The sequence below is a fragment of the Anopheles nili genome, chromosome 3 (assembly GCF_943737925.1).
Source record: "Anopheles nili chromosome 3, idAnoNiliSN_F5_01, whole genome shotgun sequence".
Classification (NCBI taxonomy): Eukaryota; Metazoa; Arthropoda; class Insecta; order Diptera; family Culicidae; genus Anopheles; species Anopheles nili.
Genome location: NC_071292.1, coordinates 18076555 through 18103587, shown reverse-complemented (window position 1 = coordinate 18103587; position 27033 = coordinate 18076555). Strand labels below are relative to the sequence as shown.

General features: G+C 47.7%; 1 protein-coding gene across 1 annotated transcript; it reads right to left on the bottom strand.

The window, feature by feature from the left end:
* Positions 1–275: 275 nt before the first annotated feature.
* Positions 276–26336, bottom strand: LOC128727836 (protein pinocchio). Its single transcript, XM_053821783.1, has 4 exons — positions 26081–26336; positions 2952–3048; positions 1871–2138; positions 276–1769 (listed from the first exon to the last, which is right to left on the bottom strand). Exons 1-4 carry the CDS (start codon positions 26334–26336, stop codon positions 1530–1532), a joined length of 861 nt encoding a protein of 286 aa, XP_053677758.1. The 3' UTR covers positions 276–1529.
* Positions 26337–27033: the final 697 nt, after the last annotated feature.

Below are 27033 nucleotides of genomic sequence, written 5' to 3'. Positions count from 1 at the left end.
TGCTTGAATGATCATCAATGCAGCCCATCAAGATTAAAAGGTAACATTCATTGGTACACTGATTTGCGTATCGTCTAACAGCATTGAGACACGCATGCTCAAAAATATAATACATCAAATGTAATTAATATCCGCTTGCACTAGGATACACACATAACTAGGATATGGAGACATCAGATTTAGGGAACCATGTTATTCAGATTAGAAGGATTATTCTTGTGTACTTTCGGACATAAATTTACAACAGAAATATAGACTGTAAAAAAACAAAAGCATTGTTTTAGCTGCACTGTTTTATATTTGATACACTCAAACATACTTTTCATTTCATTAGAATTGCTTAACTCTATAATAAGCTATAGTAATGCGGCACGTTTTCGTTCTAGCTGATCATTATGCGCGCATGTTCCGTTTAAAAACGATGAAAAAAACATAGAGTACAAATATGGAGAGAATACAAGAAACAAAAAGCTCCTAGAATGATTTACTGCGTAGGTAGCTTTCGCCTAACCATGAAGGACAACGCATTTAATATCAAGTTTAATTTTTCAAACATTTCGGCTACTTCTGTTCGCTGTAAAATGCCTGGGTCCGGCAGAGGATATCGGGCCGCTAATATTGCCGAACTGTCGATGAAGCGTAGACCGATCCGAAAGAAGTAGATTTGGATTCTACAAAAAAATATTAGATAACGATAACCCTCTCCGACAATACCGAATGTCTACTCTTATTTCTTGGACATTGATCTCTTTTCTCTAGAAGTTTTTTAAATCATAGAATTACGCTAACTCTTATTGCTATCGGTATAAATGATATGTTTTTCACAGAAAAACATTTCATCTTATTTAAGCTAACAACGAACAACAATCCTGCTTGCGTCCTCTCTGACCGAATTTTGATATTTATGGGGATTTGCTGTGTTTTCACGACAAGAAATTATAAATTGAGCGAATTCTATCACATGATAACGGCCGGACCTACTAGCCCCAATCGTTTTTTTAGAAACGGCAACAAACTGTACCAGTACTGGTAAAGGATTTTTGAGACTTAAAACATCGAGACGTCGTCCCTGTATTCGAATGTTTCGCGGCTAACGACATTCAAATGAAGGATGTTCCGACGTCGAGATGTAGCGAAGGAAATCTATCAAAAGCAAGCTACATTGCCAAACAAATGCTATACTAACGATGCGGCGATTGCGGTGAGAAGAGTACGGTGTTTGTTTCACAATTACAAGAATAAGTAAAAGGTAGCATCACCCATTCTCTCTCGGGTGCTGCCGTTCGCTAATCATTAATGGTAGGAACTCGATCGCCCACAACACTTCCCGGGAGAAGAAGAATCATTACACGTGAAGCAGAAGATATCGTCCGTCCACGGGAAAACTGACCGGGGATGGCTCACAACCGAACCGTTGGAAGCCTGCGCGCGGTTTGGTTCACTTAAGCCTAAACAAAATCTAACATGCCAATGCGATTACGAAGCTGTCCTCGGGGATTCTGCACGCGGAGCTTGTCTCTGGGAACGCCCTACGAGTGCGCATTCGCGGAAAGCTTCTCCAGTCGTGCGCATAGCTCCTGTTGCAGGAAATGCTGCTGGCTCGCCGTACTCGCTCCGTTATTAGCCGCAGCGGCAGCACACCCCGTCAGCTGATGGTGGCTGCCGAAGCTGGCACAACTGCTAAGTGGTGCGGACGTTTGTAGCTGAATCATCTGGGCCGGGAACTTGGTGCACACACCCTGCCAGCGTGACTTTCCGCAAGCATGGCTCTACAGAGAACAGAGAGAGAGAGAGAGAGAGTGAAACGATGCATGTTAGTACCCTGGCGGCAAAAAAGACGAAATTTAGTTCCAGCAGCAGTACAACATACCATGGTGAAATCACGCTTCCACAGCTGACCACAAATTCCCTCGCAGATGAGGCACGGCCGCTCAAGACTGTAGCCTCCGCATTCGCTGCAATCGAGCGACACCTGATCCTCGGTCCAGGACACACCGCATGTGTAGCAGGATCCGAGCTGCTCCCGGAGCTCCTCGATCGTCAGTACCGCGTCCGACGAGTGGAAATCGAAGACGGCCCCAAGGGACGGGCTACCGACCAGGTCCGATAGTGACGAGGACATGCTCAGGCTGGTACGGCTGTGGAGAAAAATAACAAACAACATCATGAGCCACATACGCTAACTTCTATGACGTCCGGTGGACGTTTTTGCTGTTTCATTCAAACTACGCGGTTAAACAAACGACGCATCTCGAGGGCCCACCTATCGAGACGAGTGACAACAGATGCTCGAACTCGAAATACGTCACAGCAAACTGGCGCCCTCTATTTTGATTGAGATCTATTTTGAGACACGTTCGAACTACAGCTGAGTGGGGAAAAATTGTACCACTGCTTCTAAAATCCATTTCCAAATAGTAACAGCGAGCTCCGGCTAACTACCCAGAGTTTGCTATTAATGAATGAAGCTGTACAAGAGCAGGGAACGGAGCTCCACTGGGGCGTGTGGGAGATAAGAGGTTGCGGCGTGCTCATCCTGTTTTCATTCAAATCTTTTGCCCTCGCAACTTTATGGCTGCTTGTTACCAGACTTGTTAGCAAAACGGAGATTAGTATCACGGTCCCGAAGGATGAGCACGGGGTTAAATATAAAACACTTCAGTAATGGTAGCCGAAAAAAAAATCCGCCCAATGAAGAAGCGACAGCGGACAGCGATGGTATGCAAATTATTCGTGGAATTTCCAGTGAGCGTTTGCGAAGGCGCAAAATGTGCCCCTCACACCACGTTATGGGGGTTGTACCAACCAAACGCGTGCTACTCAAGTTGCCTGAGAGATCCTAATGATCGCACCGTGGGGGAAAACCTCTCGAGTTAACCGTGGGGGGAGGAAAAAACCGTCCCGGACACACCCCCGCGATTGTGGTGAGTTATCTTGCTGGTGGAACTTACCTCAGAGAGCTGCACAAATCCGCCAGATGAGGTGCTTGTACGCTTGCGACCGACATGCTGCTGTTACTGATCGCTGATAGCTTCGCACTTGAAGATACTGCGGGAGAAATTGGAACGAAAACAAACTATTAGTCTCCTGCTGGTTTAACCCCGATCACGAGTTTTCATGCTACGTCGTTATCGGCCGGAATCCCCATGAGGAGGAAGAGAAATTTTATGATACCCTCCACCCAATCCACCCCCACTGGACGGTAGGATACATAGCTCCAGTAACGGAACGTCTAGTCATACGTTGATGTCATGCGATTAGTCAGAGTCCGGATGGTATCATCAGGCTGGAACGTGACCACAGCGACGGTGTCTACGAATCCCTGATGCTTTGATGACACAAAAAAAGGCTTCCCTTCAGCGTGGAGGTCGCAGGCTTGAATGAACGCATATTATCATGTTCCTCCCCCCCCCCCCCATCCAGCCCAACGCACTCTCTCTCTCTCTACTGTCGAAGGTTACAGCATTGCGGAGCTAACACGTGTCGCTGGATGGGAGTCGTATTGATTCTTGCCATTAACGCCAAGCCGCTTGTACACTCATTGCGGATTTAGCGGAATGTTCGAGCTCAATGACAGTCGGGGGAGATGATGATGCTTGTCCTCTAAGTTCAACCAGGTCAAAACGTTGAGGTCCTTCCTTTGGATGAGCCTATCAACCTTACGGACATACACGCACGTTGATGTCGCTGCCCTCTGTACCTTGAGAAGGATCATCACCGGCGTTAACTCTGTGCCACTGGGGCAACTGACGAGATAACGACTGCCTGGTCGCATATCAGCTGATGCGTGCTTTCGGGGGCCAAAATGAACAATGTGACCCTCTCGAGTACGGTTCTGTGGAACGATCGCTCGTGTTTAACTCAAACCCGACCCGGCATTACATCATTCAATTTCGGGGAGGAACCAAGCGTTATCAGCCACCCCTCATAACTCATAAGTCCCATTCCGTTCAACCAACTCGCACACAATCTGAATCAGCACCGGTGCACGTGAAGCACGATGGAAATTTGCAGTGCCCCTCACAACGCTCGGGAGCGCCAATTGGTTTCGATTGAGCACCCCGGGTGCACGGTGTTGTTCCGTGCAAAAAAAACCAGCTGAGGCATCACACCCCAATCCGCGCATCGGAGTGCATTATGGTTGGGTGTTAAGGCGATTGGACATGGCGTTCGAGAGCGTTCTCCCATTGCTGAGCCTTTGGCGACTTCAAACAGGATGATCTTTAGCTCGTTATGGTGACAAAAGTGCCGATTAGGTGCCCACACTATCGCACCTTCCAGAAGCGTGGTTCCGCGAGGTCACGGACGCCCATTGCGCAATAGCAACTCCTCGCGGTTGTCGCCATCAAACCTTCTTCACGTCTGTTTGGCGCCTGCCTGGTTGCGTGTTTTTAGTTCCGGTATCTTTATCTTTAGCTCTGGTGCATCTGAAAAACCCTCGGTAAACCCTTGGGGGGGGGGTCTTTGTAGAGCAACACCACCCCATTAGTGCCGTTGTTGCAACCCAGTGGCCGTATGCCACATCGCACACATACGAGAGCGGAAAGTGGGTCGCATCGATGGTTCAAGGGCAGGTGAAGCAGGCAGACAGACCCGTCTAACACCTTAACCGCAGCAGGTAACGCTGGTGGTGTGCGGTTTCCTTGTGCCGGCACTGTTGAAAGCCGATACACACGTCGATATTCCGCAATCGCCGAGATGTGGCTTCTTTTTCTCTCCTTCACGTTTCTCCTCACTGAATCGAATCGGTATCCATCCATTTCCTTTAATAAGTCGTGCCGCGATTGCGGTCTGCCGGTCTGGCGGAAAGCAAAACACAAACAACGGGCGCGGATTTCGACCCATTTTCCGTGTGTCCTTAAGCGATGCATTCACCTCGCCGTGTGCTTGCTCGATGATCCTTTCACACGATCGGGTAGATCGAGACAGCCAAGTTTGCTGGAAATGGATTTCCACCATCAAGCGCCATTCGAATCGGTGCAATCAATCAATATACGATCGATGTGTGTTTTTTTTTGTTTTTCCACCCCATCGAAATGGTGCGCAGTTTTCACCACCCACCGACCGAAACGTGGTCACTACGCCGTGGCCTTGTTGCGCACATGTGTCCCCCCGCTTTCGAATGGCTTTATTTTGTTTCCCATGCACCAGTGGCAGGTGCCAAGCTTGAGATTGGGAACGCAACCGCGATCGTACGCCACATTTACCCGAAAAGCGTGTGAGCTGCTGCTGACCTACTTCGATGCCAAATGCATTGAATCATGCACTTTTCATCCCGCCCATAGAATTGCGCTCAATGTGGCTTATCGGTCGATTAATTTGGCGCACGCATTATGGAGGCATTTTGGCCGCGAGAAGCTGCTTACATAAATTCGCCTGGTTTCGCGTCGTTCCAGCACCAGAAGCTGTACATCTCGGCTAATGGTTTTTGCCACGCCACAACAGCACAAGAAAAAAAAACGCCAAATTAATAGTCACGAACTCGAACCTCCCTAGCTGTGGTTGCATTCACCCGCGAGAGATTGCAAGCGTATAATTTTAGTGGGAGGAGAAAAAGAAAATCTCACCCAAAAAGAAGACAAAAAAAAAACAACATTGCGCCAAACCCACCAATTTTCTCCCACTCCGCGAGACTCCGCGGCGTTTTCTTCAAAGCAAAAGTTGACGGGTGATGTTTTGTTTGTTACTATTTTTTTTTTGCTTCATTTCGTTTACCATCGCCCATCAACCGTGCCTCGCTTCGGTAGTGAAAGTGTAAGCGGGTGCTATTTTTAAATGGCTTCAATGATGGAAAGTGGGTGGGAAAAATGCACGGGAAAGCGAAAACGCCGCGACCGAAACCCACGCCGTGAGACTGTCGGGGTGCATTCTTTCGGGGTTTGCCGAGAGTTTGGAAGTTACTTTTGGACGTTATGGGATTTGTTTTTTTTTTTTGTGCGTGATTCTGCTGCTGCTTCGGTTGGTGATTTATTAATCGTGACAAACGTTTATTTCGCGTTTAATGCCTTTTTTTATCCTCCATTAGTTTGGGAAGAACTTTTCCAAAGAAACTCTTGCCCAAGAAAGACACAAAGCGACCCATCAAAAGCGTCAGCTTCGCGATTGGCTTTGTTTCGTGTACGGCAGCAACAATGTTTGTTCGATTAGGCAGTCGAATCCTGGTCGTTACCTTTGTTAAGCAGTAAAACCCACCCATTGAGGGTCCTTCCAGTTTTACGACGCAGTTTTTTGGCAACCCACTCCCCGCGAACGGCGACGACGTCAAACGGGGGCACAACCGTGTCAAGGATGCCAAACGAATCCTGACAGCGTCCCTGTGGCCCTGAGCGTGAAGGAAGCGCACTCACCGACCACCATTTGACTCCTTTGAGCGTTCCATTTGTGAGTCAGTCAATCAAAGTGCCCCGGTTTGGGCCAGTGTCAACTGGTTGAAACTCAATTATCCAGCGATAAATTCATTCAACCGACCTACGGCCGGTGGCGCCAATGAGCCGAGATGGGTTGAGTTTTCCCGGGCGATGCGTGCGAGCGAGACAGGCAAACAATATGGCTCCACACTGGACGCTAAATTGCCACTGATTGAAATGTTTCCTTGCGCGTCTCGATCGGGCAAGATCGCGTCGGAATGATCCGCAATCGATCGGATGCGGTCGGTTGGCCACCGGATTTACCGGATACGAGGAGATCGTGAAAAATGGCGCTCCGAACGAGTTCCTTCTTGCAATTCCAACGTTTCTGCAGGGGGGCGCTTTTGAAAGAGTGAGGATGCGCTTAGGGCATCCGAGTCGAATGATAGCGAAACAGGAAACTTATTGCTTCCTCTCCAATGGATTCCAAGGAATGGCAACAATTTCCTCCCCCAATCAAGACACGTTTCCCCATAGCGAGCGATAAAAGAGCGCCCGGAATGCAAAAGGCATCATTGAGAAGCGAGAAGAAAAAAAAAGCGTTCGCCCTTCCATTAACTACCTCTCTCTCGAAAGGCCGAGAAACTTACGCCAAGGAATTCACAACCAGGCGCGTCAGCGGTAATGAGCAGGCCAACTCCTCCGTCCACCGCTAATTGCCAACTCCATAAACCACGAAACAGCTGCGGTCGTTGTGGTGGCGGCAATTTCGTTTCACCTTCTGTGTCGCCCTTGCCCGCGCCCGGTGGCGAAACAATGTTTCCACTTGGCGATTCGTTGCACTCGCTGCTGCCAACAGGGAGAGAACACCGCCCTATAGAGCTCGCCAGTACACCTTCAGGCAACGGCATTGACCTGATCTCGCAACAAGAACAAGTGCAAATGCAACATACAGTGGGGGTCAGTTTTCCATCACCACCTTTCGAACGGGTGGTTGAGGATCCTGGTTTCCCGTTGCAAGCGGGAGCCTTCGAAACGGCCGATTGCCGTCCGTTGGCTTCATTTGCGTCACCATGTGCCTTCCTTTTAAGCCCCTCCCTCAAACAAGCTGCGAACAGGCTGCCGGGGTACGTCGTTGATCAACTTACATTTCAAAACAAAAGTTCCACTCGACAACACGATGATGCTGAGATGCTGACGTGCTGAACTTGCGTACGGGTTTTTTTTCTTTGCTTTTGCCGGGTCACAGAGTGTTTGCTTTATAATATACGTATGTCCTTTTTTTGCTAGCTTTTTCTTCCTCCTTCTCTCACTTTATACCGAACTCAACGGTTAGCCTCGAATAAAGCTTTCGCCGCGAAAACGAAACGCGCGCTCATCTACACTCACTGCGTTTGATTAATAAAAACACACGCGTCACAGCTGATCGCCGCTGATCTTGCACCGAGGACGAAAAGGGTCTCTTGGTAAGCGTTTTTACACTGCACGGAAACGAACGGTTTAGTGTCTCGAAGCAACAGCGAGCCAAAAGAGGCACTCTTTGCGATGCGTTTAAAGGATTTGCGCGTGTACGAACGAGCGAACGAGCGACGACTGATGATCGACCGCAACCGTACCACCGTATTTATAAACTAGACGCGAAATCGACGGCCACCGCGAGCAAGCACACACACACACACAGACACACCCCTCGCGAGGCGTACAACACCAGAGGGTGCGCGCGTTCGCTCCCCACTCGCACCCCCTGTTTGGGGTGGCTTATAGAGAGGGGTGGTTTTTTGAAGAATTAGTGCGCTCAGCGATAGACGCAGTTGAGAAGATATCTCGCTCCCCACCATCAACAGCACCTGGTGGTTGTGTGTGTGAGAGAGAGAGCGAGTGAACACCCTTGTGGCTAAGTCGCGAAAGCGCTAGAGCGAGTCCGTTGCGGGTGCGTTTGAATGGTGACTTTGGGAAATCCAAATCGTTGAGAGGAAACCGCAAACCGGCGCCACCCAACCATCCGAGAGCTCAAGCGAACGGCAATAAGGGCTAGACGATATTTGGAGGCCGGTCACCGGTGTTCGATGGAAAGCCACCGACACTTTCCGTGTCGATTTTGTGGTGAAAATGGGGCCCGTGACTACTGATCGACGGCTGAGCTTGAATTTTGTGCTCGCACAATACCACAATTTCGCGGAACACATTTTAGTGGCTCGCTTTTAATGAGACCTACTATCTGCGTAAGCGTTGCTTGCTCAAACTCCTTCTGCGTTGGGGTTTTTTCCCTTGGTTATAATAATCGGTAAACAAACGCGAATTTAAATGCGTATGTTTGCGCTGCCCAACAGGAAGCTAGTAACAGGATGTGAATGAACGGGAAAAAAGGTTCGGTTTCGCCGATGACGATATGTTTACAACTTTATCTTCGCTGCAAGACGTGACTCGCCCGGCAGAGACCTTAGTTCCGGAGTGGCGTGTTGGCGCGATTGAATGTACAAGCGCGTGCTGAGAAAAAAAAATTTGACAACTTTTGGGGGTGATTTTATCTGCGCTTGCGATGGGAGAAAAAAAAACCCACTCATTTCCACAAAAATCGATCCAAATGGTGAGTCGAGCTGTTCGAAACGAGTATGCGCATCGTTGGTGGACGTATGACGCTATCGTTCTATCGCAAAACACGCTGATAACCGCCTAGGTTGTAGCGCGAAAAAGGTAAGTGCCAGATGTCCGGTGACACGCCACGGGATGTAAACGATGTAATGGCGTTGGCGTCGATGTAGCGTCATTGAGCGACAACGGAAACCAGACGTGATCAAGCGCAACAGAGACGACGGCTGAGAAAACTCACCCTCTCACGATCGTCATCAAATCATCATCAAAAGGCGACCTCACACGCGACACAACACCCATCGTTCGTTCGTTCCAATGGTGGAGATCAGGTGGTGCCATCCATACGCATCAACACCATCGCGCGTGCGTTTCCAGGATACGCCCCATCGACGTTTCCGATGGCGGAGGAAAGCGAGTTTGTTGAATGTTTGTTTTAGATGCGAAGCGCTCAGATCCGCCGTTCGATCTCACAGGCATTGCGGCGACCATTTCTGCTGACGTGCAACGTGCGCGAGTTTTTGCAAATGATCAAACGAACGATCGATCAATCGATCACGGTTGGAAAGATTCGACAAATTGTGCTATCAAAGCAACCCTCATCCCGAGGGGGGTGTCTCGACGCATGGCAATGCAAAAATGGCCGTACCGACGCGTGCGATCGGTCGTAGCTAAACGGCAATTTTAGCTTCGAAAACAACAAGCTTTTTTCGAGCAACGAATGTTATGAAACACATGGGTGCAGCGAGAACCAGCATTCGGCTGCCCGGGGAGCAATTGTTTGCTCTTAAAACAATTCCGTTAAACGGTGAGTAACGTGCGCGGAAGAAAAACGAGCTATGACTAAAGGGGCTGGTGGGTTCATATCGGAGGGTGAAAACATAAAAAAAAGCCTCACCGCATATGCAGCAGAACAATGAGTCAACTAACTAAGCAGGCATTCGTCATTAAAATTTTGAAAAGGAAAAGTAACAGCTAAATAAACTGAATGAAACCCGTCCAAAATGAAGTGCGCACACATGCATGCAACATGGGGGTGGTGGTGTTGGAAATATAAATATACACCACGAGGGGGATGCAATTTCGTTAAGGGGGTTTTCAAAATTCGCCAGGGGTTCGTTGGAGCTGAGTTGGAGTACGGCACGGCCACCGGGAGTCCGAGGAGCTAGAAAGTGCGGTGGTGCAATTGCCGATTCGAATTTACCGCCCCACGGTGGGTGGAAAAATTAATTTTCCTCGCCATGCGCCAACGGGTTGTTCGTCGGAAAACGAATGGCTCTCTGAACGCGAAACACACACTTCTCACGCACGGATTCGTGCCGCACGTGGATTCACTGGGCGACCTTCCATTTCACCTCGGCACGGCAAATTCATCAAAGAGACATACACATGCATTCGTGTTTGGAGCAAAATGAACGATTTTCTCGACGATACGCCCACTCCCCACACGTGGAAGCTATGTTGCAAATAGCTTTGCAAAAACAGCAACGATCGCTGCAAGTAGCACGTAGAAAGGGTAGAACTAAATTCTCTTGTTTCTCCATCGTCTAACGATAGCACCTGTTCGATGTCGTACCGTTTGAGCTTTTTTTTTTGTGTACGCAGAATATTTTAAGAAACAACGCTTTCGCCTGTCGAATGCCGTGAATCGCCCCCATGCACATGGCCCATTAAAATTGAAAATTGAAATGAATGGTTGGTTTGAGCCTCACAACAGCAGCTACTTGACGACAACTGGCAACATTTAGAACCCCCAAATAGTCATGTGTTCACTTACTCATCATCTAAATTAATTATTTATCTCATATAAACCTTAAAAGTTGTCAGAAAAAAACATATACCTTTCTTTCATTGATCTTCCGATTTCTTATATTGATCGCATTAGCATACAACCAACAAAGCCTTCAAGAATCTCTTGGCCTAATTTTCTGCAAGGACTTGTTATAACGGTAGCATAAAAAGAAACGACTCCTGCCACGCATCCAGCCAGTATCCCACGCCTCATCTTGCCAGAAGGACAAAAGTCACATTTAAATTACAAAGCGTCACCGCGTAATCAGAGCACACCCTCTCTCGCGTGTTTCGTACGCGCTCACTCGCGAGGTTTGATGCGCCCGGAAAAATGAAACGAGGCCATGAAACACGCTAACGCCACCCCGCCTGAGAGCGAACCAACCAAAACGCTCCCAACACACGATCATCGCGGGCACGCTGCTCATGATCATTGGCCAGGCGCGAGATAGAGCCCGCGACACGACCCTTGCACGCGGTCTGCCCGGTGATTCCAGCCGCGTAGTTATCAAATTCGGACTTTGTTTTGACTAGTGACCGTAGAGCCCGGACTCTGGCGTGTTGCGATAGCAAGATGCACTCGCAGGCAGGCAGACGGGCACGGCCGGTTGGCTCGTGGCCAACAGCACTCTCCCAGGATACGGGATCCCGCACGCGTGGTCTTCTCCGCGTGGAAAGGCCACCACGTGGTATCGGATATCGCACTTCCAGACGCTCGTGAGCTTCCGAGAAGCCATATGGGAAGCCTCGCCCGGTACGGAACACACCAGACGGTGATCCTTTGCCACCTGCGAGACTAGACCTAGAGCAACATTTAAACCGCGACCCTGAGCGAGCGCCACGCGACGAGCATGGCCGCGCATGGACGCGCTAGAGTTACGCGACAAACGCGCAATACCTGCGATCACGATCGGTCACTTTCACCGTCCGGGTGTCGCCTGACCGTTTTTATTCCGACAGGCCCCTGACTCCGGCCGGGCGCCTCGCTGTTTTGCCCATCATTAGGTAATTAGCCGCTCGCGGTCGATGCGCGTTCCCAAGCGTCAACGCGCAAGGGTGGAATTCTAGGGACATTTTGCCACTCGCTAGACAACCCCATTACGATGCAACCACCCCCGTTTAAGGGGTGTATGTTTGTCGCGCCATCACGGATGGCGACTGTTGGTTGTGGCAGCAGGTGGTCAGTTTGGCGCCGGCGAGCGATTTGTCGATCCAATCCGCTTGCCAAAAGGGTCTGACGAGGCTTTCCCTTAGCTAGCTGCTAATGTGAACCTCCCATACGGATGGGTTTTTGTTACGGTACGGTTCCATTCTTAATTTTCGCGAAAATTAGTTTGCTAAAACCGCAGTGCGGGCGGTTCAACCACGTGATACGAGCAGGTTTGAGTTTGAGTTGAATAAAAGAATAGAAAAATTCAACCCACCCCCGGCGGGATTGATCGTTTCGCTAAAGATAGCCCTGAAGGGTGCTCGACGCCCAGCGCAATAAGCGAGTTATAGCACGTTTTATTAAAAGCAAAGAGTTGGGACGTGAAAAAAACCCACCCAGCAAACGATCACTTACTAAAAGCACCCTCAAAATGTATGTAGAAATTGAAGCAAACACACATCGACAGGTGTTGATAATTCCCGCGAGTGTGATGTGTTCGAACAACCGCTCATTTTACAGCCACTATTCACACCGTCTTTTGTGGATCTAGTTATGGTCAAATGAACACCAAAGCCTTTCTCCGTTGAAGCATCACACGGCTGGTGACTTTCGTACCACTTTCGATCGCTTTCCGCTGACAGACCGCTTCCTGATAACTATTATAATTCCCGAACCCCGGGCGTGGTTTACCGGCAGCTGTGCTCGCAGCTACCATATAACAACCGCGTGTGGTTGATGTTGCTGTCGAATGTCGAATTAAACATTTATTCGGCCGCGTGTAACGAAACTGTTCCGTCTTGCATCAGACCGGTAGGGTCGTATATCCACCTGTGGTGTGTTACCTCACCGTTGGTGGCGGTTATCTCCCGCATGAGCGATGTTTTACTTTGTTTTGAAGTCTCTTTTCCTTTCGCCTTAGAGCAAGGCGGGAAGTAAAAATGGAATTTATTTAATCGAAATATTGGAAAACTCCTCTCAGCTAGCCCCGATGGTGCGTTTGGGCACGTTTAAGATGAAATGTGAACGACGATTACTCAACCAGCCGTGTGGAGGATTGAATGGAGCGCAACACGAAGCATGTCACGCATGTGTACAGCTACAGCTTGCAAAAGCACGAAGGTACTTGAAATTGTGCCCTTTTCGGAACATTAGAGGACGTCCCATTAAATGGCAACCTTCGCAGTGGCATTGCTTCCGATGTCTAGCGTCAATGCACTAGAGACAAGGGCGTCCGGTGATGTAACACGCGCCCAATGAATGCGATTACGCGGCCATTAATTAGAAGTCCCTGACGATAACTCGCACAATCTTAATGGCTGCTGTCAACACACATGCCCCGGTGTCCCGAAATGTGCCACGATCGCTACGATCGGCTGAGAACTGCGAGGGTAAATCACCCGTCGGGAACGTGATCGCGGGCGATGAGCAATTCCCAACTCTCGGGGAGTTGTTACATCCGTAATGAGTATCTAGCGACATACTCTGCCGGATTCCCCGGTCTTCCCGGTTCGCCTCCCGAAAGGCGCTTCGCGAGCAGGAGTTATTGCAACAAGCAATTTGTACGTCTGGGGAGCGTTGCACTTGCAACAGCGAGATGCTTAAGGAGGGAGTCGTGGCACGTGACAGCCGGCCGGCATTTTAATTGACTAAACGTAGACGAGAGGTAGAGACTTATCGCACCTGGTAGTCGTTTTGCGAGGATGCTAGTGTGGGAGGTATTCATTCAAGGATATTCTGCACAAATGAAGGACACAAAATTTGTGGAAATACTCTTGAAGCTAGATCTTTTCCTCTAAGGACACTGTAAGGGTTAAAGAAGGTTCCTCAAAGTACACGGTTCCAAATTCCTCAACAACCCTAATTACCCTAACTAACTCCGCAGCAATGTCTTATACTTCATTAAGCTTCTCTTATGCAACGATTGCACAACGATCGTGAACCCGAAACGTTACCCAACGAACAAAATCGCAACCGGTGCAGCTGTAATCTGGATAGCGAAATCCCCATCGAGCTGGAAATCGAACGCTGGATGATTGCTATGCTCTGGAACAACCCAGGGTGCCATATGTGTACCTTGCGAGAAGATTAAGTGCCGGTACTTTACTGGGCACGCTTCGGGCGCTTACCCACCTACACCGGGGCTAACGTAGGAGATTATTGATGGTAAAAACGGTCAACAAGTAAAGCCTTACCCCATCACGTTCCCCATTCGACCCACACGGATGAGATGATGTAAAAAAAACCCCCCCATTGGGATCATAAACGCGTCGAGTGTTGTGCTGCACTTTTACAAACGATTCCTGGCTCGTTCCCGCGGGTGGGCTGACTGCAACTGCTACTTTCTTCCACACGGTTCCCGGTTCAATCTCGCACAAACGCAAAGCAATGAGGGTTTTCCTCCTACGGATGCGCTAGAGCGTCGTGGGCATGGGAAACCGCACATGCACCTGAGAGTGCCATAAATCTGTACCCGTGAAGGTAAAGTCGAATCGGAATGAGGATGCATAAAGTGCGGTCCGGCGACAAACGCGCCGCTCGCCGGTAGATGTGGTAGACTTTCAAATTCAAACCCCCAGCGCGTAGTGGCTGGAGTTGTACCGGCGACGGACTTTAAAATGTCAATCAATCACTCATGGCGGCACCGACGCCATCCGCGCCAGAGAATGGCTTTTTCGCAAGTGGTGTTGCTCCTTTCCGGGAGTATGACCGGCTTGATGTTGTGTAATGTTGTAATATTTTAGAGCAACTTTAGAAAGCAAATTTGCAAGTGCCACATGTTCTAGCGGAGAAAGGATTGTAGAGTAGGCATATCCTACAATTGCAAAGTTACGAACACGGGAATTCCGAAGAGTCTTTTAAAGACATTTTTTTATAACAGAGAGGCTTATCAAAACGGAAATAGTAGAAATAATTTCCCCAACTAAATCCCTTACTAAAGCGGTGTGATAGCGAAATAAATGAACACTTGAACGTGCATTCCAGCGCTGCAACGGAACCAGTTTCTCATGCGGCAACAATTCCAAGTATTTCGCATCTGAGAGAAAACAATTCCACAAAGTGAAACCATTCAATACTCGCTATCTAGTACGTTCTGTCTGTAACGCAACAACTCCCACACTGGAGCCACCGATGGAGACGCCTAACGGTCGGCGGCATGTGCTTGCATTGGAATGACGATAGCCTAACACAACCGTCAGAAATAGCTCACTGGTGCCGCTAATAATAGCTTCAGCAATCCACGGCGGATTCCCATTGTCCGCGACAAATTACGCCGATAAGCGTGGCTGCTCTACGCCATCGCCGCTAAACCCTGGCGACGGTCCGATTTGTTCTAGTGAAGTGATTTTCGCACTTCCTTAAACGAACAACGGCTCTGTGCGTGCGGCCGCTGATTGACACCCGTTGTGGTAGGGAAAAGACCCATTATCATTCCCCGCCAAGCTAGCATTCCCTAGACGGACGTAGGAAAAGAGCAATAGTTAGGTGCAAGTCGGTACGGTTTGACACTTTCTCCGCAGCAACACCCCGAACGGATAGATCGATGATGGATACGGTGGGAATTTTACACTTCCAAGTAATTAAGAACGCCGGTCACACGCGAACGTAGAACCATTTTTCCCATCGCGGGGGTTGCTGCCCAGTCCGGTTTCATTGTTGCCTCGATGGGTGAGAATGTTTGGGAGAGCATTTTCTTCGCACAAATCGTGCCCTTGGTTGGCGGACGCGACCGGATATAGTACTCGCGCCACCCCGCTGTTTCGCGGGCAGGGTATGTGTGTGTAAAAATAGCACCTGCTCCTGGTCGGGGGTATGGGGTGTAGTGAGCGGGTGCTTTTTAAAAATACCTCGCATCGTTACGGTCCCCACCGTGCCGTCGATTTCCCGTCCTCCTAGAATCTCGGGCATGCGTCGGAAGGGAAGTTGTTGCTGTCATATGATGTGATGTAAAAAAGAACCGGGAGTCTAACGGCGAGATGGACAACGCCAGCGTGAAAGGCGTCATGTGACCGTGACGATTTCGCGGCCACCCTTCAGTTTGGTTTGTAGCGTAAACGCGCGCTGTTATTCGTTGTTCAATTTGTTCTTTTTTGTGGGCGAAAACAAACACAGAAACGAACACGATTGAACAGCTGATCCTGGCGTTTCTCAAAAAAAAAATAGGCGAGAAGCACAGTAACAAACATCTTTTAAAGCATTAATAAGAAGCAACGTTTTACAGGAAATTTAATATCGCACGCATTCTATTTGCCCTTAAGTGATTAGCGTTAAATAAAACCGACTCGCCCGACAAAACCAGCTGTGGCATTCACCAGGCGCTATCGATCGTATTACACAATTCATGCGCCATGATTTTTTTATAAATAAAACACGTACATCACAGAACAGATGAACTGACTTGCGTAGGAGCTTGTGATGGGTCTTTTTCTAAAAAAAAGTTTGTGTTAAAACAAAACTCTGTAATCTTCTGGTAAAAAAATTAAACAAGGCATCACAAGTTTTCAGTGATTTCAATTAAATTTATAAGAAAATAAAGTAGCTCGTTGGAAATATGTTTGAAGCGGGGCAATAGGCAGCTATTTTAAAAATAAATTGAATAGTTTCATTCGATGATAATTGCCTATTACAATTCACATCGATGGATGATCATCTGATTGACAATGGCACAAAAAGCTTATCAACATCCTCCGGCAATCATTCGCTACTGATCGCGTTCCGAGCGTTCAGATAAACCTTAGACCGGCGGCACGCTTGCTGATTGTGGGGTAAAAATTATACAAACCATTTCAAATTGGTGAGTATTTATAGTAACCGACCGCTCATCCTCGTGCCTGCATTCGTCGTGCATGTGGAGGCGAATCTAATGCCAATTCCCTCGCTCCATGTGCCTGCAACTATCGAGCAGTTATAGCTGGTGAGCCCTACGAGCATAGAAGGTCGCCTTTCCGAGAGGGAAGCACGCCGTTTTTCCTCGCAATAGCCTGCATCATCCGATTAGCCGAGGCGCGTGTACGCGAATCAATTGTTGATAGCGCACACAAAGCGAGATGTAAATCTTTCTGTGGTGGCAAATGACATATGCCAGCGGCTCGTGCCAATGCAGGAGTCGTTCCCGAGAAACGATTCTGCGGAGTCCTGGCAGTGGGAAATGGGAAGACAATTTTTCCTAGGAAGCTGGTCGCCTCAGCTTCAGCGTAAATTAGCACGAAAACAACAATATCGATGACGAAACAAAGATCCACATGCGAAAACAACCCACCATCTGGAATGCGATCGGTATTCGGCGAATTCGGTTGCTGTTTGGCTAACGTGCGCACGGAAGCAATAATAGATCTTTATTGGTTCCGGAAACTCGTAGTTGTGGGTGGTATTGACGCGTGTTGCCTATCCAAATTTCAGCAATTATAGCATGTTGTGGGAGTAAATGGACATGAAAAATTATTCGCCTTTTTCCCGGGGATTGTTTTGTAAAGGGGTATATATACTGATATGAACTATAATCTCAGAGGACTACGAATAAATATTGTCAATAAATTAATGATGTTTGAAAGCAATGAAATTGAATTTATTTTTTTGAAAAATCAAACGATTCAGCTGTTCAAATAGAACATTGAATCGGTTCTTTGACATATTTAAGATTGTTGTTTGACAAATTTTTCCCGCAAAAGGTTGTTTTATATATTTCAGCACAGTCAGCCCCATATAAACATCCCCCTTCTTTGTTTTGGAACGCCTGCGACAGTTTCCAGACCACCGGTAATGACGCAAATCGATATGCGACCAGAGAGAAGCTTTTCAAACACCACAGAGACGAGGGAACGATCGGTAAATAGTTGGTCCAAAAGAGAGACACCGAAGAAAAAAAACGAGCCTCATCCAACCGATGATTTTTTTCTATGTTTGTGTTGTCGGACGGGTAAAAAAACTCCGCGAAGAAAGACTTCAAGAGGTTCCGACAGGTGGGCCACGAGCGATCCTGTTTGGAGAGCACCTAAAGCCGCCTGCACGCCTTCCTGGACGCCTGCCAGTCAATGTGTTGCTCAATCGTCCATTTTATTGCGAATCAATCGTGATCGCTGTCCGATGGGAGCTGCGTGATCGACGATCAGTGTCGGGGGAATAGAGTAAAATATAAACACAATCGTTCACGAGGAAAACTTGACAGTTTGATCACCGGAATGGCGTTGCGTGTAAAAAGTTTTGCGTGACAAAACAATGCGAGAAGAAAGGCACGAAAACACGGAGGCTGTACCGTGCGCGATGCTACACACGTGGGAAGAGACACATAAAGAAATCCCTTTTGGCGCATGTGACGGACAACGTGAGGATTATGCAAATCGCGTGCAATTCCCATCGAACGGGCCACCCTCGGGGATCGTTATTGCTTCTAACGGGGATGAGTGGAGCGAGAGAAAAACTGTCATATCTCGACGTTTAAAACATGCCGCCCGTTAGACGGTGCACTTCTCTAACCCAAGGCATGTTTCGTCGGTAATTTTTTTTTTTCAGGAAGACACGACAACCCAGACATACGATCTCAGTACAGTGCCGCCCCAGATTAACATACAATTGACCGCGGGAAAAGTTAATTCAAATTAAAGTAATCATTCGCGTAACCGCTGAATTGCGCAATCCTCGGCCGGGTCGTTTCACTGCATAACCTTCAGCGGACGAGTGTTTTAGGGGGCGAATATGAAGCGCATTAATTGCGTTAGAATTTTTTCATTAGCAAACCAGCCTTCCTCCTGCTGATAGGAAACTCACGGTGACCATTCGTTCTGACATGATGCGACTTCACGGGCACACGATGATCATGGCCGTGATCGTGGTTCACTCACCAAAAACGGCACAAAGACAAATATGCACACGCGAAACTGAAATTGGCGTTAGAAAAAACATGCTCGAAACCCTTCCTGCCTTTATCTGTGGTTTTCGTCTCGATTTAACCCTCGCTTTTTTTCTTGTAAACCTCTAGCTTTGCGGGGCATTTGATGGAGTGGCATGTTTTTGCCGGCGCGCTGCAACGATTTCTTTCACACGTGACCGATAATTGAACCCCGGGGACACAATCCGTGGCGGAGAGAGTGGGGTATCGGCGGGGAAAGCGCGAAAGAGGAGCTGGTTTGTTACGATGTTGGACGAAAAAGGAAAAAAAAGAGAAACATCGTGAAATCGACACGGCTTTGCGTTGATCGGTTCATTATTCAAAACGATCAGCTGAATTGACGGAGTAGGAAAAAAGGATGGATATAAAGAAAAAAGGGCGCAAAAGAAAAGTCAACCGGTATCATGATTTGATACAGTAAAATAATGTTCGGGAAGAGTTTAATATAACCAATTGACTGGTATACATACTTTCCGAGGCATTTCAAAGCGCAAAAAATGCACAATATGGCTTGTATCTAAGCAGTTTGCATTCTGCATACTTAAAGCTACATCCTGGTACAAACTTCAAACAAAGAGAAATAGAACAAGGATGATCAGAAACGAGCTGCGCATCTGGCATAAGCGACCGAAGCATCAATTATTCATGAATTTATTAAAACCATTGTAACCGTGGTGCATCCTAGAAACAAACTAGAAGAACAACCAACAGCTTTGCATGGGGAAAAAATGTGGATCAGCGCTCTGTTTCCTCCTTTGACCCGGTAAAACGGCACCCTTCGGACTTCGCTCACCGGCGATGAACTGTGTCGCGGAAAAGAGCACACAACAGCAACAACAAAAAAAAACGGGCTGATATACAATGGTCGTCCGCCAGGCAGCTTTCGCGTGTCACCTCGGATCAGCAGTAATCAGCTGTAAACTGCAACATCACACGGCAGCAGGAGGCGAGCTGCGGCCTCCATTCTGGGTCGAGAGGTCTTTAGCCGATGCCGCGATATCGAGCAGATAAATATAAACGGCTCGTGGGGGACGACCTTCGCGAGCAACGTGCTGTTACCACCCACACGCTAAGGAAACAGCATAAGGCGGATCATTTAATCTGATAAACGCCTCCGAACCCGTTCGATTCTAATGCAATGAATTTGAAATGTGTACACATGAATGCAAAAAACAAGAAGAAACAAAAGCTAAACAAATAAACAAAAAAAACACACACACACAAATGGCGGGTTTGAGCGTGCAGCTTCTCGAAAGCTGATAAGGCGGCTGACCGTGCGGGTTTGGCGGAAATATGTCACCCCGTTTTTTTTTCGATGTGGCGTGGTGTTTTGTATGGGTGGCTTTGTTGGCTTGTTTCATTTGCTCGTTGTACCCGAGACGATCCCCCAAGCTGAACGCCTACCTCCACCAAAAAAAAAAAGCCGCCAATTCAAACGACTCGCGGCCCGTTGCTAAGCGCACGAAAAATTCATTTATCACAAAATCCTACCAACCCCTACCATCGCAGCCCGCACATTTTGGCGTGGTGTGCCCGGTGTTCGTTCACAAACTCTGTCACCCACCACCCACTGTTGACACCTCGCGCGGATACCATTTGTTCAGCAATTATTCTTCCCAGAGTGGCACCACCCCATGCCGAGGAGGATACCGAAAGCAACAGAAAAAAAGAGAGATAACGTCTGCCTCTGATGAAGGCGAGGATGATGATCTGTTTTTTTTTTGCATATCGTTGCATCCACATTGTTCGAGGCACCCGAGAAGCGAGATCGCGCTTTCCCATTAACACTCTCAACCCCCTTTAAGCAGGGGGAGGCTGCTGCGATAGCTTTTCCAAGAAACCAAACCCTCCGGTAAACGGAACCAGCTCGGTCTGGTTGCGTCTGGATGAGTGATCTACACCCACCTGTTGCATATGGTGCGATTCACTGCCATTGGCCAGCGGCTCTTCATCAGCGGAATATAATGCCCGTGCGCGAGATGTCGGCAGTTTTCCAACGCTCAACCCCAGCGGGTGTTTACTTTTCTTTGTACCCTTACAAATGGGCAAATTATAATGCATCTATCGCTAGGCGCGTCATCGGGGTGACGGACGGCAAGACGAGGTTTTGGGAAAAGGAAATTGCACCATATCAACACGAACCGAACCGGTGCATTCGAGTGCATGAGCTGATGCAACCGCGCCTTACCATCCCGTGGCTCCACACGCGAGAAGCAAAGAAGAGGAAAAAAAACTCGCAACGTTTGCAACATAACGCGTGCCCCCGAGATGGCCTGAGCCGGGCGAGTGAATGTTTAAAAAACATGTTTGAAAAATGCCGTTTTATTCAGCGGCATTTAATGGGAAACAATGTTGAACTCTCTTCGTGTAAACAACTCTCGCCCCATGAACCCTGCAAAGGGCCGGGGAAACGACAAATTGTGAGCATTTCGATGTAATCCATAAGCTACACGTGTCGCCCACCTGTGGTATTGGGTTTTGGAATCAACTTTTTCCTCACCGTTCTTGGAACAATTTACAGCAAATCCCGTCTCATCATATTGACGTGCGTATGGCGGCTCGTTTTTCCTGTGAAAAATGCCCGGAATTAGGGGCGATTAGATGGTGTTAATTCCCCAGCAGTGGTATTACATAGTGGTCCGTTCATTATCATCCAGACGTGCCAGACTGCTCGCCGTATGTACACAATGATAGCTAGATTCATCTCACACCGGGTGTTGGGATTGTGAGTAACATTTCGAGGGATGACTCATTTGGTTGCCGATCAAATAAAGACAATGCGAGCGATGTTCACTACTTCATGGCTTTCGGTTAGTTATTTTACCCCCACAGAAAGCAGTAGAATCATGAGCGAATATTCGTCGAGATTCCACGCTCATATCTGTACAGAATCTAGCCACAAAACCACAATTGCAACCTTCCACAACATCAGGAAAATTCCAGACGCCTACCGCCCGCAAAACCAGTCGCAAAGAGAGGGAAACATCTGCTTCAAACTGCATCGGCCCATTCCGATAACAGGAAATTTCCTCAAGTGACCAAACAAGGGCTACATACCGGGCGGGGGTGGATCGTACAGGGTGTTTGCTGGAATACCAAAATAACTGCACGCTTCGATCGGCTATCGCGGTGCGGTTTGTTTGTCGCAAAATAAATAAAACCAAAGCTACCACCCCCGAGGCGGGAATCCCAAAATCACCCCGGAGCCGTGACCAGAGGGTGATCGCAGAAAACGCACCCCAAGGCCGGTGATGGCCGGTGTGTTTAGCACGCCGGCTGCATCAGGCCGCCAAGCGCAGGAGGAAGCAAAAGAAGACACAAAATAATCAAGTCAATGCGCATATCGGTCTAACCTTCGCGAGAACCGCTGTTGCACCGTCTCGGAGAGGTCTCTCCTTTTCGGCCAGCGGGCAAGAAGGTCCACGAACATGGGGAGGGAGTTTGAGAGTGAGAGAGAGAACGATCCACCTGCCGATGGATCGTGTGCGTGTGTGTCCTCATCTGAACTTCCCCACAGTCTGTTTACGCATGCGACGTCACACATCGATTGACCCGGTCGAAGGTTGAGTCGTGGTTGGTCGCGGCGTACCAACCGAACAACGCAATTTTGGAATGTAAATTCACGTCACTTGCGTCATCGGCTCCCGTAAACAGTTTAACCGGATCGGACCGCAACCCCACAGACGGGCGGAATTTGGCTGGGAAACTCCAGCGCCCGGCAGCACCGGAGATTAGCGCCGATTGAGGTAAGGGAGAGAAATCCAGAACACGATGGTGCGTAAAACATTGCGCTTGTTATGTTTGGCCGGAATGGCCTCCGAACCGGTTAGAACCGCTTGTGACCGCATCGAAGAAGCGCGTCCGAGCCGGCTTGACTATTGTGCAATGCCGTGCTTTTTTTTTTCTTTGTTTGTTTGTGTGTGGCTGGCGGGAGATTCCCAGCAGCACGTGATCGGGTGTGCGTTTCGAAACCCTTGCACCAACCTAGGGGCGGTCCGAGCTTGATAAGAGCGCGGTTTTGAAGGAGAAATTTCCCAATCACAAACATCCGGGGCGGACATCGAACGGCACTTACGATGGGGCTAGTTCCGGGCACTTTTGTGCTACGAGGACTTTTGAACGTGCCCGACGACAACCGAAAGGCGCAACGCTTCTTCCCGTTTTGTGTTTCTTCCGCGTTCCATTCGATGGAACCGGCCGGTGGGAGGGGGGAGGGAGCAAACTGAGGGAAACCCCAGGGGTTCCATTCTGGCCCAAGAGGTTCCACCCAACCTGTTTGATGCTCCAGGATCCCTAGTCGTTTGGGTGGGACAAGATTTCACCACCCCACCGAAGCGGATCGGTCACGTGATGACGAACGGAATTGTTTGTTTTTATTTTACAAGGGAGGAAGGTGCAAGAAGAAAGGGAGGAGGAGATGCTCCCTCAAGCAGGTCGTTCGTGTTGATGATTCGCTGTTCGAGAATTTGTGCCCCCCAAAACAGGTTTAGCGAAACGTCCCCGTTGTGGTGAAATTTGGAAACCCCGATGGTTCAATAAAATGATTCCACCCAACGGTCGGTTGTGGTGAGTTGACCGATGGAGGGTCGATAAAGCGATCGCGCTCGCAAACTTACGATCGGGGGTTTTTGTCCTAACGCCTGGGTGGGTATGCTAATCGAACGTGATATCCCGCACACTGCGAGGTTCGATCGTTAGGGATTTCAATGGCGTGTATTAATTCACCCCCGGTATTTCCACATTTTGTCGATCAGTCAGCTGTTTTTTGAATGCTTAAATTGTATGCCATGTAACGCAAAATCAAATTTAACAAAATGATGGTTTGTATTGTACTATATGTGTATTACCGTTACTTTAGCCCCTTTTCAAATATCTTGTTGAGTATTATGCTCTTGTATCATTTGTATCCTTAATACAAGGATATGCGGGAAGAAAAATTGTAATTTTTTCTCGCAAATCTCTAGTAGAGATCCATATCACGTTTTGAAGTTTATGAAAGCATGCTCTTAAGAGTTTAGCTTATATGAATATATTTTTTAGGGATTTTTAATCATTCCATCAACAGTTTACAGTGTTCTCTTTTTAGAATGTTCATGATACTAAAAGGCTATGGTTGATTGGTGCATAACATCGTACAAACAAAGTGAATCAAAATTCCAACTCATTCATGCGATAACACTGTGCAAGAATCCATCCATCCCAATAACCTACAGTCCGAGGGCTTACGTCGGGGACACGGGCCCACGTCTCGTGATTCATTCATATCTCAAAGCGATTTTTTTCGATCAAAATCTTATCTGCGAATCGTAAGGAACTCAAATTAACACTAAATAAATAAATCTCTCCCTCCAATAGCCTACTGTAGAGGACGTCTACTGTTGGCCGTATCTGTGCGATCATTTCAAAAAGTAGAAGGCGTTGAAGGAGGCAATCGTGGCGTGCACCACCGATGAGAAGGAAGGGGAAGGTTTACGTAGGCTATGTCCGGTGATTCGTAAACAGATCATATCGCGAAAGACGTCATTGCAGGCGCAAAGTGGTGGACACATTTCCATTGTACGAGGAAAATAACGCACACGCACAAGCCACGCATACACGAAGCCGGACCGATAAAGGGTGAAGAAGATTGAGATGCTGCCGATTGTGGGTGGCAAAAAGATTAGCACGAAAAAAAAACCCACGCCACCAACTTCCACGAGGTGCGGGGTGCTGTTTACGGCCGGTGAAACCTACCCTGACCTCTTCCACAAAACAGCTCAGCACAAACATGTCGGAACAAATAGTAGGTTCGAAAAGCGTGCAGGCAACAACAAAAAAAAGTACAGATTCCGCCACCATCATAATCAGGAAGGAGGCTCGTACTCGGCCAGTTACCGGGAGCAGCCAATTGCTTTACGGTACCACTCCGGGTGTATGCAAACAAATACCGCCGCTTGCGCGCCATGCCATGGCCACCCACTCGTTTCCGCTTTCTCAGAGAGAGGGGAAGCTCTGCGCGACCTCGAACCTTCATCCTGGCGATTAGATTATGTGTTTGCATCATGCCATTCTGTTCAACACACCCCCCATGCGCCATGCCAGCATCATCCGAGCTGGGAGGTACATTTGCCGCGGCAAACAAACAACATTCGCAAATGTTCCTACCCACTAGGCTGACCTGCGAGACACTTCTTCTTTAACAGTAGATCGAAACAATAAATTACAAGGATCGAAACATTAAACACTTTAAACAAGATCATCCGATCAACGCCTATTCCACCCACTCCATTCTCTCATTTTCTAGTTTAGATATCGTAGATGAGCTACTAGAAGGTAATGTGTAGCCCCTTCTATTGTTGAGTTGCCAAAATAATATTTAAAAAAATACATAATAACAATTTCACGACCAACACCGATCGGATGATTCAGTTTGACGAGTAGATTATTAGCGCAATGTAACATTTTTCTCCTACATTCAGGCGACAAAAAAGGCGCTGCAAATCTTCAAAAACAAGTTCCTCATTTCTGTTGACGGTGCTGATTAGGAGCACCGGCAGAATGAGTACGATCAACAACAGGTTCAACCGTTCCAGAGCCTTAAAGTGTCATCCGACGCGTACAGCATTACTATAATCGGTGAAGAAAAGAAATGTTGGACAGAAAAAAAAAACCATACATGCCTCCCCCTTGCTGTAAGTACATATTCCGTTCAAGGAAGGACGTTTGCCGCAACTACAAACCAGTGCAAAAATAAGCTTGTTTGCTCCAGTTTTATGCCGGCGAACGATGCCCAGTAGACGAACCAGTGGTGGATGTTTTTGCCAGACCAGGAACTGGGACGGCGGACAATTAATGCGGTAAGGACGTCATTCGATTCAGGCACAACTTGCGACAACATATTTACTATCCGTCACGAATTTAAACGCCGCGTTAGGTATTAGCGATGGATGTGTGTCGCAGAGTAATGCTCTATTTAATGAGATGAATAATACATTACTGCTACAATCAACTAAACACTGTTCAAATATTTTAATACCAATCGACGAAGCGTCATAAACACCATAAACGGCTGTCGTCAATGTTTGCTAGTTTAAAAATAGTTTTCATAAACATTTGTCAATTCAGGCAATAATTTGGTCAAATTTATACTAACTTGAATAATCATCGTCCCATCGAAATAGGACAAATAATACAACTATCTCATGTAAACAAGAGCGAACTTTAAAGCTATGTTTTTTACAGTAATCTAAATTCCTTTATAAGTACATAAGATAAAATATAATTGTCATTTATTTTACAACACCATGCAATAAAAATATTGAGTTAATATCAACTACTCACCCTTCATTAGATGATTCAAATTAGAAACAACAGATGCTGAATTCAATCCATAGTAGGTCGTGACAGAGCGCGTAAGATTAGACGCCAGCTTTCCCATCTGTTGCGTACCGGCGACTGATCGCAACAGGACATTCGCGGTCGCTGCGCCTGCGACAGAGAAATCTGGATCGTCCGCATCGAATACAATGTTATCCTCCCATTCGGATACAATATGACGCGGAGTTAGCGGACCAGTGCCATTATCGTACGGTTTCATTTCAGATATTTCTGTAGGTGTATCTCGCTTCGAGACAAAGATTTTTTATTATTTGCCTGGCTGTTGGGCGCCGTTTTGAATACACCAGTCGAGTGCGGTTTGACCTAAAACAAAAGGACAGTTCTATACGTTAGAATAGGCGTTGTAAGCGGGATCATGATTATTCAGAGAGTTTAATTATTTAGCAAAGCGAATGAACAAAGAGGAACCACGCGTATGCAAAATGTTAGCTGCTTTCTGTGTGACCTAGGGCCGAGAATTCCCTTAGTTCCCGGTTTGATTTGATTTGGTTGATCAACGACAGGTAAAGTACCTGTGAACGCACGCATCTCATTACGGTTCACTGGTATCAACGTTGAAGGTTGCTGATATAGGGAATCGCGATGTCAAGAAAGGTGACTTATTCAAATCGAGTAAAAGGAAGCAAGTACATCATGGATGGCCCGAGGCTTTGTCGTTTTAATGAAGTAGCCGCAGGACGGGAACCAACCCTTTTCAAAGCGATTTTTTTGTTTAGCTTGAACTAACGGTCTTAAAGACTTGAACATATAGCAGCTCCACGTGTCTGTTCCGTGTTGAACCAAAGGCGAACGCTTATCGGTCACCACGGGACCCCCATCGACGAAAAACGTTTACGCAGCAAAGCCCATTCACTATTCACAAGCGTGCGAAACTTTTGTGCTTTTTCAAGGAACAA